At 43.4% G+C, this 15,346-nt stretch overlaps 1 protein-coding gene across 12 annotated transcripts in view; it reads left to right on the top strand.

Moving 5' to 3' along the window:
* The window catches only part of NKAIN3 (sodium/potassium transporting ATPase interacting 3), a 664,031-nt gene that overhangs the window by 603,754 nt on the left and 44,931 nt on the right, over positions 1–15,346 (top strand). For 2 of the 12 annotated variants that reach the window (XM_073331053.1, XM_073331052.1), the window contains one exon: positions 6,602–6,854. The exons of 6 other annotated variants lie outside the window; for them this stretch is intronic. In XM_073331053.1, coding sequence (XP_073187154.1) covers positions 6,602–6,735 — 134 coding nt within the window. In that variant the 3' untranslated portion in view covers positions 6,736–6,854. Of the gene's footprint in view, positions 1–5,282; positions 5,728–6,601; positions 6,857–15,346 lie in introns of those variants that run through there. 4 more of the 12 variants (XM_073331056.1, XM_073331051.1, XM_073331062.1 and 1 more) reach the window with 4 other exon arrangements.

The following is a 15,346-nucleotide window of genomic DNA, read 5'->3' as shown; positions in this document are numbered from 1 at the left end:
CCTGGGCTTTTCCATGATGGGTAGCTACCTGTATCATGACTCACACCATTTCATTATGTAGCCTATCAGCTCTCATCTTGCCCAGTATCCACCTGAGCATTCTCATTTTGACAGCATGAAGTAGCTCTTCTCTCTTCTTCATTGGCCAGCATTACAACCCACACATCATAGCTAGTCTAATCATAGAATGATATAATCATAGAACTGGAAGGGACCTCAAGAGGTCATCTAGTCCAGTCCTCTGCACTCAAGGCAGGACTAAGTATTATCTAGACCATCCCTGACAGGTGTTTGCCCAACCTGCTCTTAAAAATCCCCAATGATGGAGATTCCACAACCACCCTAGGCAATTTATTCCAGTGCTTAACTACTCTGACAGTTAGAAGGTTTTTCCTAATGTCCAACCTAAACCGCCCTTGCTGCAATTTAGGCCCATTGCTTCTTGTCCTATCCTCAGAGGTTAAGAAGAACAATTTTTCTCCCTCCTCCTTGTAACGACCTTTTATGTACTTGAAAACTGTTATCATGTCCCCTCTCAGTCTTCTCTTCTCCAGACTAAATAAACCCCGTTTTTTCAATCTTGCCTCATAAGTCATGTTTTCTAGACTTGTAATCATTTTTGTTGCTCTTCTCTGGATTGTCTCCAATTTGTCCACATCTTTCCTGAAATGTGGCACTAGGATGACCAGATGTCCCGATTTTATAGGGACAGTCCCGATTTTTGGGTCTTTTTCTTATACAGTCTCCTATTACTCCCCACTCCCGTCCCATTTTTTTCATTCTTGCTGTCTGGTCACCCTATGTAGCACCCAGAACTGGACACAATACTCCAGCCAAGCCTAACCAGCGTTCATTACTTCTTGTGTCTTGCTTACAACACTCCTGCTAATACATCCGAGAATGATGTTTGCTTTTTTTGCAACAGCATTGCTCTGTTGACTCATATTTAGCTTGTGATCCACTATGACCCCCAGATCTCTTTCCGCAGTACTCCTTCCTAGGCAGTCATTTCCCATTTTGTATGTGTGCAACTGATTGTTCCTTCCTAAATGGAGTACTTTGCATTTGTCCTTATTGAATTTCATCCTATTTACTTCAGACCATTCCTCCAGTTTGTCCAGATCATTTTCAATTTTAATCCTATCCTCCAAAGCACTTGCAACCCTTCCCAGCTTGGTATCATCCACAGACTTTATAAGTGTACTCTCTATGCCATTATCTAAATCATTGATGAAGATATTGAACAGAACCAGACACCGAACCGATCCCTGCGGGACTCTACTCATTATGCCCTTCCAGCATGACTGTGAACCACTGATAACTACTCTCTGGGAACGATTTTCCAACCAGTTATGCACCCACCTTATAGTTGCTCCATTTAAGTTATATTTCCCTAGTTTGTTTATGAGAAGGTCATGCACGACAGTATCAAAAGCCTTACTAAAGTTAAGATATACCGCATCTATCACTTCCCACCCCACTCACCCCTATCAACAAGGACTGTTAACCTGTCAAAGAAAGCTATCAGGTTGGTTTGACATGATTTGTCCTTGACAAATCCATGCTGACTGTTATTTATCACCTTATTATCTTCTAGGTGTTTTCAAATTGATTGTTTAATTATTTGCTTCATTATCTTTCCGGGTACAGAAGTTAAACTGACTGGTCTGTAATTCCCCGGGTTGTCCTTATTTCCCTTTTTATAGATGGGCACAATATTTGCCTTTTTCCAGTCTTCTGGAATGTCTCCCGTCTTCCATGACTTTTCAAAGATAATTGCTAATGGCTCCGATATCTTCTTAGTCAGCTCCTTGAGTATTCTAGGATGCATTTCATCAGGCCCTGGTGATTTGAAGACATCTAACTTGTCATATAGTCTTTGTTCTGTAGTTTACTTGGCATGTTCTTTTAGCACAGAGAATTTCCATCAACTTCCTCTGTTTGCATCCAGAGTTCTTCTTACGACTCCTAACATGCTCATTGACATTCCTATCATGGCTCAACTCTGTCTTGAAGTATTTGAATTGTTACACAGACTTTAACTCAATCTCATCTAGCTTTACTAGCTTCTCCTTGTCTCTCTCAATGAAGCAGAGCATGTGTTTCATCTTTTGTCAACTGATTCATCCACTATTTTCTTCTAATGCAGCCCTCCATCATTCTAGGTCCCTGTGAGGCGGTGCATCAGCACAACAGCACCCCCTCTGTCCAACCGTGCTGTAGCCCCTGAACTCACATAGCCTAGCAGAGCAGTCAGTCTATTCCCAGTGCCCAGGAGGCTGAAAACGCTTTGTTTACTCCCAAGTCCATCAGGAGATCAGGAGGGAAAACAAGGCCCACCCTCTCCAGTGGGTTCGAGCTCAGGGCCCTCGAGGTAGATAAGCAGGATTCTTAAGTGACCTAAGATCCTTCCTACCTTCCCCTGGATCTCTGCAGGCTCTCCAGCCTGTGGATCAGTTCACCCCCTTCTGGGCTGTTTTCTGTGGGCGGCTCTTTAGTAGTTTGCTGGCAGGAGCTTCTTTTTCCAGCCTGCTCACTCCTTTGGTAGCCACCCTGCCCTTCTGCTTGCCAGCCCCTTTATCCTCTCAGCTGCTCTGAGGTTGCTGAGCTAGCATGGAGTATGGACACCCCATAACAGTTCCTTTCCAGGTTGTATTTATCATCATGGCACAACATAATGTAATTAGCAAAAAGCATGCTGCATGGAGCCTCTCCCCTGATCCCCTGTGGCAAGGTGTCCATTTACAATCATAAATAGGAATGGGCTTAAGGCTGATTTTTGAAGCAGGAGTACAATCACAGTGAATGATTCGCTGTAGCCACAGCTGCTTCTCACTACTGTTGTGCTACCCTTGTACATATCCACAATAATCTGAATATATGTCTATGGCAAACTGAGTGGCTGCAGGCATCACCATGTCAATTCACTAGGAACTCTGTCATAAGCCTGCTCTAGGTCCACAAACACTACATACAATTGCTTTCATTTCTCCCTATACTTCTCCTACAACATTCAGGCTGCAAACACGGCATCCACTGATGACCTTCCTGGCATAAACCCAGATTGGTTGTTACTTACTTGCTGCTCCATTTCCTCACAGCATCTTTTCTCAGTAATTCTTTCCAGCCATTTCATTGGGTGACTTATTAACCCTCCCTGATGTTCATGGATCTCAACCCTTTCCACTTTGCCTCTTGTATTCAGACAAAGTGCACTCTCCTTCTATTCAGTTGCTCAGCTACTTCTCTTGATTTCCCAGTCATGTTCCTGCATTCAGGGAAGCCAGACATAGTTCTTGGGCTCATTTCTTTAACCTTTGTACACTTTCCACAAACACCAGGTGAAGCAGTTGCACTTTGCTTCCAAGGAATACCCTAGCACTGTATTGATATACTCCCTGAGGATGAAGCCCCATAGCATGTGAGATTGGCACAACATTTATAAGATGGCTGGCCATGCCTGATGTTCTTGAGATCAGAGTTCCTTCTCCTAGGTGGATGGCCTGCCCTGGCTAACAAGACCCATCTGCCTGGAGAATATTTTTAAAATTGTATATGGCATAAAAAGGACCAAGATAAGTGCAGCTACTTTGTGTAGTCCACCCTAGCTGTTCCAAATATCACACAATAGTATCAAGCCAGCCAGCTCAGAGCAATAGCGAATTGGGCATGTTCTAATCTATCCAAACACTGGGTCTTTGTCGAATAAGAAAACTGATGCAGTGTAAATATTGCTAGTTTACCATGGATTAAGAAAGAATCATGCCCTCCAGAAGTGTACACATGGCTTCTGGCAAAGGCTGTTCTGTGAGCTTGTGTGACAGGGAACACTCATCACCAGTGCTGCCTAGTAGACAGGCAGGTCTGTGGCAGGTTGTCTCCCTCCCTGGCATTCCCCCTTTTCCATTACAGTTCTGTCTTGTGAGTCTATCCCTTCTTAAATAGAGACTGGGAGTGGATGGGTCATTACACAAAGTAAAACTATTTCCACCCCGCACTGTTTATTCCACCCCGCACTGTTCCTCAGACATTCTTGTCAACTGCTGGAAATGGCCCACCCTGATTATCACTACAAAAGGTTCCCCCCCCCCCGCTCCCCTTCCCCGCTCTCCTGCTTAATATCTTACCTTAAGTGATCACTCTCCTTACAGTGTGTATGGTAACACCCATTGTTTCATGTTCTCTGTGTATATAAATCTCCTCACTGTATTTTCTACTGAATGCATCTGATGAAGTGAGCTGTAGCTCACGAAAGCTCATGCTCAAATAAATTGGTTAGTCTCTAAGGTGTCACAAGTCCTCCTGTTCTTTATCCCTTTTTCTGTGACTCAGCCCTCCAGTCAGCTCACACTTTCCTATCCACCTCTTCTGCAGTACACAAAGAAAGTCCAGAGCCAGGGAAGTCTTTCAGTGCCTGCAAAGGTGTCATTGCTTTCTCCTTAGTTCAGGGACTTGCGGCCCGAACTCTTGAGCATTCAGGGTCTTCCCCAGCTGGATTCCCTGCCAAAAGAATGGCTTCTATTGTTGTCCTGTCTTTTGGAGTTGTAAGGGGAGCTAAGGGCCCATCCTCTGCACTCGGCTCCAATCCACAGCCCAAGAGTGGGCAGCTAAGTTTTGCACCTTGGGATGCTAAGCAGCAGCCTCCCTGGATCTCTTCCTACCTAAAGTCCCCTTTTCCCCCATGGAGTAAATTAAAGAATGAAAAACAAAGTTCCTGACCTTCATAAACAGTCACCAGTCTCTCTTTTGCAGGCTTTGTTGTCCTGCTTTGAGCAGCGGGGGTTGGACTAGATGACCTCCTGAGGTCCCTTCCAACCCTGATATTCTATGATTCTATGATTCAGGTCTCAGGCAACAAGAAAGAACTCCCTCTGAGCAGCTCTGCCTCCACTTTGTGCAGGCTTTGCTGATGTGGCAGGGCAGCGGTGCCTGGGCCCAGAGCTGCTCCTTAACCCCTTAGCCCCTTGTTCTCCAGTGTGGGGTTTTTATATCCCATCACAGTTTGGGATGGAACTAGAGACAGGAATGTCTTTTCCTTCACCAATTACGTCCATTTCAAATGAATCAGATTTTCACACAAATCACAAATGAGAGAGTTTTAAAGATTGGGCGAGCCATGGAATACATATGGTTGGCCAGCTCTTTGCCAAAGAAGTTTTTCTAACTTATTTAAAAATCAAAACCAACCCACCCTTCCATGGTATCAGTATCTACAAGATAGGCATTTTGTTTCTCAACTTTCTAGAAAATTTGTATTATATACAGAAATCTAACTTTTATAGAATCGATGGCTTCTGGTCAATGAGGAAACAAACAACAACAACAACAAACTATAACTAAGTTATATCAGCTTTAGAAGACAACTTTCCTAACAAAGAAATGCCCATATTTGATACGGTGGGAAAAAAGATTTAGATAGACCAATTACCCTGGAAGAATGGGCTTTAAGATGAAGAAGAGTCCCTGCAATCTCAATCTGTTGCATGATAAAAGAAAATGTCTTTAAGAAACACTGTTAATGGTTCCTTACACCATTCTGATTAAAATATAAATATATTGATATAGATTGAATGGAATAAATGTTGGAAAAATTGCAGTGAAATAGGTGATTTTAAACATTTTAATACAAGTGTGCAGCATCTCTCCTCTCTTTGGAAGCATTGGTTAATGTATAATATTGCAGCATTTGGGCAGAAAATAAATCCTAAACTATTTGAGACAGACTCTCCCTAATTAAATATTCTCAGAATTATTCTGTGCGCAAAGTTAAGCCTAGTTCTTGGACTGAAACCTGTCAGGCTGGCTTAAACATTAATAACTGATTCCTACTTGGTTGCTAAGCATTGCTTAAATGGATTTGGGGGCTAGCACTTCAGCTGATGGACACTTTCTGAAGGGTAATAAATGCTTGAGGAAACATTTATTTCCAGCTATTGCTCTTCTTACTTGTGTTTCAGACTGTAGTTAACTTTTACGCAGAAGGAAGATGATTGCAGGTCAAAGAGAATGAAAAGGAAGCCATGTAAAAGGCGTCTTGCTGTAGTGGGGTTAATACCTTCTTCTTCTTGCACCCTTGTCCATCATTCATCCTAATGAAAAAGTCTATTTATATCTCTTCCTTTTATTTTTTTCATTTCTTCCTTTGTAGATCTATCAATTTACATGAGCCTTTTGGAGAGACTAAAAGATGTGAAATCTGTAATCATAAAAACCTGTCACTATCCTGTTTGTAAATCATTTTCTCTTAAAAAATGGACTGAGAAGCTTGTTACCAGCTTGTCAGAGTTACTGAACGTTTTTTAAAAAGTGGAGTCTGGAGGCAAGGCAAAATAATTATTTTTAAAACATGATTAACCTTTATAAATATTTTGTAGACTTTCTTAGTGGAACAACCAATAACATTTTATTACCACTAAATGCTAGGTTATAAATATAACATCTGCATGTCTAAAAGGGGTAGCTCTGAACGGTGTGTGCATCTCGTGAGATGGCAGTGGGAGTTCGGTTGCATGTGAACGAAATGAGTCAGGAAAAGGATGTGAAGTAGGAGGAACGGAGTTGCCACAAAACCATCAGTTGTGATTCAGCATTTGTTACACAGGCAACACCGAGACCCAGATGGTTAACCAAAGGAAGTTGAAATCTCTCCTGTGTCTGAGCAGAGCTACAGGAAGCTTCCATTGTCCAAGAGGCGAAGGCATTATCCAGACAGCAACACCACAAAACCAAAGTTAATAACTGAGTAGTCGAATGTTTTATGCCGGTCCCCTCTATATCAAGGCTGTTGTCAGAGCTAACATATTTTGAGAGCTGAATCTGCTTATTTTTTCTCCCAGGAGGCTCTTTTTTAATGAAAACATTTCATTATACTGTAATCTCTAGTAAAGAAACAGCCAGGTGGCATTGCTAGACAAGTCTATTAATTAACACATAATATATTATTATCCACACTAAAAAAACTATAACATTGTGCTCTATGAAATATAACATTTCATTTATGCCCACCATTGAACATCTGTTGTGAACAGTCAAATAAGCAAGAGGTTTACTTCCTGACATTGTTTAATATTTACATAGTTATACAGTGGGTGATAAACTCCCTATGAATCCACTCTCTTTTGTGGGAGGCAATAAAGAAGTGGCAATGAATTCCCAAGGACTTGGCAACATTTAGCAGTAGACATAATTCTGTTAACATTGTGCTGTCGTACAGGGGCCACCCCATGAATTTTTCACATGGTACACACAATTGAACCCCCTCATGTCCAGCCCCCACCCCACCCAGGGCTCCCTGCCACCCTTCCCCTGGTTGGTTTCCCCATGTGGGCACACACTGCAGCTCCCAGGTCTTGAGGCTGTTGCTGAGCAAGTCCTGCAAGCAGAGCAGAAGGGACATGTGCATCTGGAAGAGGGACAAAGCTGGGTAGGTCCCCAGGACGGAGACCTGATGTAGGAGCCAGCCCTATGGCAGGGGAGAGGAGGAGCAGCATAGGTCACCCCACTGCCCACTCAGGTTTGGCCCCACAGCCTCTCCATCGTGACGAGGGTTGAGTGGCAAGACCAAAATTTAGTGAGTAGGGTTGCACCCTTGTGCCAGGGGGTCACAGCACTGCTCAGGAAGGGCTGCAGGGCCAAACCTGAGTGGCATTGCAACTTGCATGTACCAGGTTACACTGCCACTCACTCAATTTTGGCCCCAGCCTGATGGAGTGCCACGGGTCCAAACCTTAGTGGGCAGTGAGGTGGCCAGTGCTGCTTCTGCTTATTGCTGCCATGGTGCCATCTCCTGCACAAGGGCTATCCCAGGGGTCCAGCCTGGCCTTGTCCTGCTCCTAGCACCCCTGCCAAAAGTGCGAACCATGTGTAACGTATTTATGGCTGCGGGCATTGTTGAACAGAAATTCACCACTCAGCTGACGGGACAATTTTTATCAAATCAAATCTTTATCACCCAGAAGTAGTGATCAATTACAAGTGGAAAGCACTTTGGGAACCCGATCCTTTGTTATACTCACTGTATATAACTTTCTGTTATCTTTCCTTATACATATGTATTAACCTATAATTTGCCTATTAACTCGTCTCCTCTGTCAGTACAGGTTTTGTGCTTGCTCAAATCAGTCTTTTCTGGTTGCGTGGTTACTTTTCTCTTCAGCATGCCTTGCAAACTTGATTACTTGGCCATTTCTTACACCTGTGCAATTCAACTTATGCTAAGTAAACCTAAGCAGGCTCCATCAGGCCTGAGCATGTTTTCACTCCTAACACTCCCCACTATGAAGCTATAGAATCCTTTCTCAGGCTTCATCCAGGCCTGTATTTCATATACATCTCTGCTTCTCCTCAATTGCTTAATCAAAATCCAAACCTGCCAAATCAAAACAATTTACAGAAATATTAATATGCCTTGCACAATTACAAAGCCTGTTGATATCATGCATATCCACAGATGTTCCCCGATATTGTACGCTAATTCCCACTGCAGAGCATTTCCCCAGTGTGTCTATATTGCTTTGAATACTTCTGTTTTCAAGTCAACAAATGTTCTGTGCGCCTACTCATTAAGGCTTTCACATTTAAATACAATGATGGTGTGACTCGGTTTAACTGTACCACAGTGTTTAGGGATGCACTAATCAGAGGGACATCAGCTGATACCTTGTGGATCTGATGTTGGGGAACTGGATAAATTATCTTGTCCTCTATTCAGGTGACCTGCCTGGGACTAAGTAGAACATCGCCAATTATAAGAACATGTTTGAGTCCCATATTGGAAGTGTCCAGCCCACAAAGTTACACAATATTTGCCTCTCCAGCCTTTGCAACCTTGGCTTGACCTTATCCCCATTGCCTCAGCTGTACTGTGCCATTTTGATTTCATCATCCAACGTGAACCCACATGCCAGCAATGCACTTTGCTGTACCTCACAATGACATAACCAGGTACCTCTTGCAACAACATAAGTTATCTGTGACTTTCTAGAACCCCCCCATCCCCCCCCCCCCCACACACACACACACATACACCTGTTCTTACCAGCATCTGAAGATGGGTGACAAATTCTTTTAAGATGCAGCTCGCCATGGTTGGTTCCAATGTCCCTATGAAATGGGCGCTATATATACTTAATGCCTGACTTAACCTGAAGCCACGAGCACCACTGGCACCATACGGTGGATCCACGTCTCATTGACTGCACATCTTTTCTCACTATAATAAACATCTGAGTAGCACTGGACCCTGCACCAATCTATCTGTCATGAACTGTGCAGTTATTTGGAATCTGCTATTATATCATCACACCAACTGGAAGACTTCATATGGTTGAATCCTTTTGAAATGCAGTCCTCTAGACTTACGTTTTATTAGAAGAGGATTTTCACCATAAATCAAAATAGTTACCTTATTGGCACTGTACAGGGATGACCAAGAAAATGGCTGACTGCCTTTCAGCTGCATTATGTATGACAAGAACCACAAGTATCGCAAGACAATAAACATCCTAATTAAACGTATTGAAAGCAGGAGGCTTCTGAAACTTTCAGAACAGTGGCCAGCAGTTCCTAACTTAAACTGTCATTAGGAATCTGTGAGATGCTGTTAGTATTATAATGACAGGCAATGAGGAGAAACACAATGTGTCGCTAATGGCTAGTACTTCAATATGCTTGACTGACCATCACAATAGAATGATAATAGGCTTTACTAGCTGGCACTGAAACAACATTGTTGCTGCCCGATTTAAAGCATTCCCCTGGGTTTGGAGTGTTTTTATAAGACAGCAGTGACTAGCTGTATTTTAGGAGACTTATATGGATACTTGTATCTTTCTGAGCTGTCTGCGCCAGAAACCTCCAAAGATTAACAATTGGGTCAGCCAAGAGCATGATGTGCTATTGAAAATGGAGGCAGGATGAAGTCACAGCCCTGGTGTGTCCCCCAGGCGTGCCTTGAGCTGTGACCAAGTGTGGGTGGACTTCTCTGACAATGCTTTTTTTTGTTCCATGGGTTCTACAGTTATTGTCTGTCTGGAGATGAAGTGTCTAATCTGGCAGTTCTCAAATGTGGTTTCAGGAGCTCCAGGGGCCCACGGAGCATCTGCTGGTGCTCTGTGAAGAATCTGCTGGCTGCTCCCCCTTGTTTCCAAGCGTTAAATCACATTAAAGACAGTTGAAAATATATACATATTTTGGTAATATCACTTTTCTATTTAAGACGTTGCTGTAGTTGCAAATGTTATATGATTGTGAGTGGCAGGGGAGATGAAACATGAGATCATGAATGCAGAGGTGTCCATGAGACACACTGTCTTTTGAGCCATGGGTCACCATGTGAAAATTTTTGAGACAACTTTTCTGGAGCTAATCAGTGACAACTTTTCTGGAGCTAGTTTTCAAGCCACAGATCTGGTAGATTATTTTTCCTAGTAACCTGGCACCACTGATGAGGCATTGTGTGTTCAGCTGGAAGCTGATTGTTTAGATTCATACCCCACATATTTCCTGTGCCACTTTTGCCCTCCTTTACCAGCCCCATCTTGCTAATAAAAAGGATGAATCTTCTATGATGATCTTGGAATTCCTTTGATGCCTTCCTGCCCATCAGTAAACCCTAGTACATGATGCTTTTACATCACAGGATTAACTTGAAATCTAAAATTGCTCCTAGACTAAGCTAACACAATGCATTCTGAAGTAAATAATGAAGACAAACACAGCAAGGGCCATTCTGCTCCTTAAATTATCCCTACATGTTACTTTATTATTTACACTGAAGAAGTATGCAGTAGTCTCATCCAGCATCAGGATCCAGTTTGGTAGATGTTGTGGAAACATGTGGATTGATAAATTCCCAGCATCCAGTAGCAAAATCTATGGGAGCTACACAAAATAAAAACCTGTTTAATACTATCAGCACTAAAGACAGTGAGTGAAATCCTGGCCCTGCTGAAGTCAATGGTAAAACTCACATTGATTTCAATGGAGACTGTATTTGACTCTCTTATTCTACTTCAGAATAATGGACCTGCACTGTGACTCACCCCTTCAAAAATATCATGACAAGTCAAAAACTGAGAAAAGAAATCTATTTTAGCCTCTGCCCTGCAGGTCAACAGGCAGATTGAATAGAGTAGTCTTCATCTCCGGTTCTAAACTGTCATGCAGTATTGCTGTGCACTGTTAAACAATTGTTGGGCTCTGTCCCAGTAGTGATGAGGAGATGGTACCCAGACATGCTATAAAAGTGATCCCTGTATAAAAGTGTGGTGTGGAAGATCCTCACCCCAGCCAGGAAGGAGTTAAAGAGCTCCTCTGTGCGCAATCAGAGCAGCTGTGAGGCTTGTCAAGCCTCAAGATGGGCAGGTCCTTAGAATAGAGAATCTCTACTCAATGCACAGCAGCACTCTGAAGGAGCAGAGCTGCAACTCAGAGCTTCTTGGTCCCTGGAAGCAAGGATTTCTGACCAGGGAAATGGCTTGAAAACCTAGGTCTCCCTGGCCCTCTCAGAGAGTAGATGGACTGACATTTTTCTCTTTTTTTCCTCTCTTTGGCTCCTTGAAGACCTAGCACTCTGCTTTTTGTGGCCTGTGGCAGCATAGTGAGTTTTTGTTTGGACTACTTTAACTTCTTCCCACAAGGGGGAGACACTGTGAACATCTAGAGGGCTGTGCCCCGGGCTCTAAAACAGGAACAGTGCCCACCCTTTCCCCAAGGGGGTGCTAGAAAGGTATTGCCTGCTACAATGAGGCTATAGTGTGTCTTTAATAGTCACATGCACAATAAGGAGCAGTGCAGGGTGCAGATATAGGATATAGTATGGTGGCATATTTCAGACGGGAGCTTTGACTCTGGGATGTGTTCCATGGCAAAAAGGAGTCATTCAGTTAGAAGAAGCATGCAAGTTGGTAGCCATTCCAGATCATTATGTGTACATAGGTAAATTGTGGTCAATGACAGGGAGAATGGCAACATCTAAAAAACCCATACACAAACACACACGTTCTAGAAACTCATCAAGAGAGCACAAGAGTAAGCAGTGTCAGGATGAGCTCCACCCTGACATCTGGTGGCGAGGTGTGGCAAGTTGTGGAAAAGAACTTCAGGGGCCGATCTCATTTGCATAGGCACACCCACCCCGCCTAGAATGAGGCCATAGCTGCCTAAATGGTCACTTTGGCTGCTGTGGGCAGCACAGTGTCTATGTTATTGGGGCAGGAAGAATAAATTGTTATTACCCTGATTATGGGAACCGTGCTTGGAACTGTACGTGGCCTTTTGTTATGATGGAGGGACTCACCATCAACTAAGTAGCACTCGCTAGGCAAGGGTCATGGGTTTTAAAACTCTGTGAATTGAGAGAGGCTGGGGACAAGTATTAATACTTGGTGGTATGGGCCCCTTGGTGAGGGCCTTACATGCTAATTGCACTTTTGTCTCTCTCCACTGTGGAATATCAGAGCTAACTTTGATTCCATTAGGAGTCTAGTTACAGGCTGCTGAGCTCACTTTGGGCTAATGGTGCACCAGCACTGAGGCTCCCCTACTAGAAGCTGAATTCACCTAAGAGCTGAAATCACTGAGCATTGTGTTAAGTAGTGGGGGAGCCTGAAGATAGATTGTGGAGCAGTTTGCAGGACGGCTGGAGTGCCTTGTGGACAGGCTGGTGGAGCAGTTCGTAGGACGGCGGGAGCTGCTGGTGGGACGCAGAACAGTTTGTGGACTGGCTGGTGGAGCAGTTTGTGGGACGGCGGGAGCTGCGTGTGGGCCGCGGAGCTGAGCGAAGGAGTTCGTGGGGCGGCTGGCGGAGCGGAGCGAAGCCCTATGGAGCTGTGGGGCGGTCAGCTTCAGACCATGTAAGGTGCCTCTTACCCCTGTCCCATCTCCACCCAGGTTGGGAGGTAAAGCTCCGCAGATAAACTTTCGAACTCTGGGGCTGCCCTGACCAGGGACAGAGACTTTTGGGTCATTGGACTTCTGGGACTTTGGGTGATTTGGGGTTGCTGGGCTCAAGAACCAAAGGGAAAGGGGCATGCCCCAATTTGCTTGGGGTGGGTTTTTTGCTCATGGGTTGTGTTATGAATCCGGTTGGTGGTGTTTCCCCAACATAATGCCACATTGTTTCTCTCTGTTATTAAAAGGCTTTTTGCTACACTCAGACTATGTGCTTGCGAGAGGGGAAGTATTGCCTCTTGGAGGCGCCCAGCAGGGGTGGTATGTATTTGTCCCAGGTCACTGGGTGGGGGCTCGAGCCGGTTTGCATTGTGTTATTGGAATGGATCCCCTAGATATTGAACCCGGCCCTTGTTGCTGCCAACTCTGACGGGCAGAAGGGTTACACAAGCTACAGGAAAAAGTGAATCAAAAGACTTGGGAATCAAAAGCCTGGCTTATTTTTGCCAATACCATTCTTGCCTGTGGTAAATTATTTATGTACATCTTCACTGCAGACCTTTACTCAGATGTTGGCCCTAAGACCCCTCCCATCCATATTGGTTTAAAGTGATTCTTTAAACCAGGCTAGCTGACCCAGATGTGGGATGGGTTAGAGCTCAGGTGCCACTTTCAGTAGGGCTAGTAACCCACCCACTTAGTGAGGAAGCACACTGAAACACTGGAGTGCTTATAGTTGTCCAGTGCCTTCCCACAGTTCCCCCTGCATGCCCAGAAGGACACACAAGCTCTCCCACAATTCACTGGGAAATAATCATAAAGCAGCTCAACTTACTGCAGCACAAAGAGTCATCAGTCATGCTCCCAGAATCCCTAGCAACACACACGGGTGAGGACACACCAGGGAGGACACAGATTTAATATGGGTAGGGCTTTGTGCTGTGGCTGCTCACACCCAGGCTAGGCTAACCTCGGTATTCTGTTGTGGGTGCCAATCACGCAAGCTACCTCTGCAGAGATACCCTTTGTATTCAGAGTAATTCTCATTCTTTCTTGTGAAACATTACGACAGTTAGAAAAATATGTTGTGATGCAGAATTTAGCATTTTTTTAATGTTTTCTTGCTCTTCTAAGAGTTAAGTGTCACAATGAATTACAGTTTCAACCATCAGAATATCTAGTGATACAAAAATACAGACCCTAGCCTCTAGTCACCATTCCGGATGCTGAAAATACACACACACACATGCACACACTTCCCTTAGGATTAAATTAGTTTACTGACATAAAAATAAAATGTGAGTCCTTTCAGTTAATTGCTTCCTCATACTATGCAAATTTAATTCCTGTTCATTGTTTTTGCTATTGATCAATATATATATCTCCCTTCCCTTCAAATATGAATGTAATTTCCTTGGCCAGGGATTGTGCCTTCCTTTAAGTGTCCAGGGGAACACTAATATAATACATAATATTCCTATTCAGGTTAAACAATACCTATAGTTAGTGTTCATGTATAGTTTATTAAATATGCCTCCTTGTTTCCCATGTCCACACATTCCTTCCCCATCCCCAAATACTCTATTCGGCAATCTTAACATACTGATTTGATTCCAGCTTCCACTTAGCTAATTTAATATTGATCTTGTTCTAGTCTCCACCTACCACGTCCTTGGCCTTTCTGTTTAAATCTATGTTTAAATGGATGTTATCCCAAAGCTCAGCTCCCAGCACCTTAGCTTTTCTGTTTAAATTGTATCTATTGTTAAATCAATCTTACTCCAGCTTCCATCTCCTGAGCTTTTCACTTGACATCACATCTGGGCCTAAGTGGTGCCTGTTCATGTCCTGAGCTTCCCCTTGCCTTTCCGTTAAAGTTGAATCTCTTTTTAAATCTGTATTTCCTCATCCACTCCTGATCTTTGTACTTTTTCACTTCTAAGTGGCAGCTACCTTGAGTCTGTTTTCCTTTGTGGAACTTGTACAGCAACTTATCAGAATCCCACCCATCAGTGCAAATCCTGTCTCCTTGAAATCATAATTTTTCTTCCTTTTATGCAGGCAGGTTCTTCCAATTTCCAGTCCTCAGTTTAAATCACATCTATTTCAGTGTTACTGTTCTACAAGTGACAGTTTTTGCTATCTGGCATCGGGCTTAAGAACTCTAATTTAATAATAGCTTTCAGTACTGCTTTTAATATTTGATGTGTGGGTCTGGATTGAAAGGTAATTGCATGTTGTGAGGCCGTGTGGAGAGCTGAATAGATTATAGAGTCAATTAATCAGGTCTTACACCTAAATTATCCCGATTACATACTGGTAAAGGATCTTGGGATTCAGTAATTTGAATGGCTTCAGTTTAGATGAATTTTCCCATTGCTTCCTTTTATGAATAGCTTTGCATGTTTGATTCATTTAAAAAATTCATGCATGAATTAGCAATTTAGAATTCTGA

This window comes from Lepidochelys kempii, chromosome 2 (assembly GCF_965140265.1).
Source record: "Lepidochelys kempii isolate rLepKem1 chromosome 2, rLepKem1.hap2, whole genome shotgun sequence".
In the NCBI taxonomy this organism is placed as follows: Eukaryota; Metazoa; Chordata; order Testudines; family Cheloniidae; genus Lepidochelys; species Lepidochelys kempii.
The sequence above is the reverse complement of the archived record's forward strand: the minus strand, read 5'-3'. Positions and strand labels throughout refer to the sequence as shown.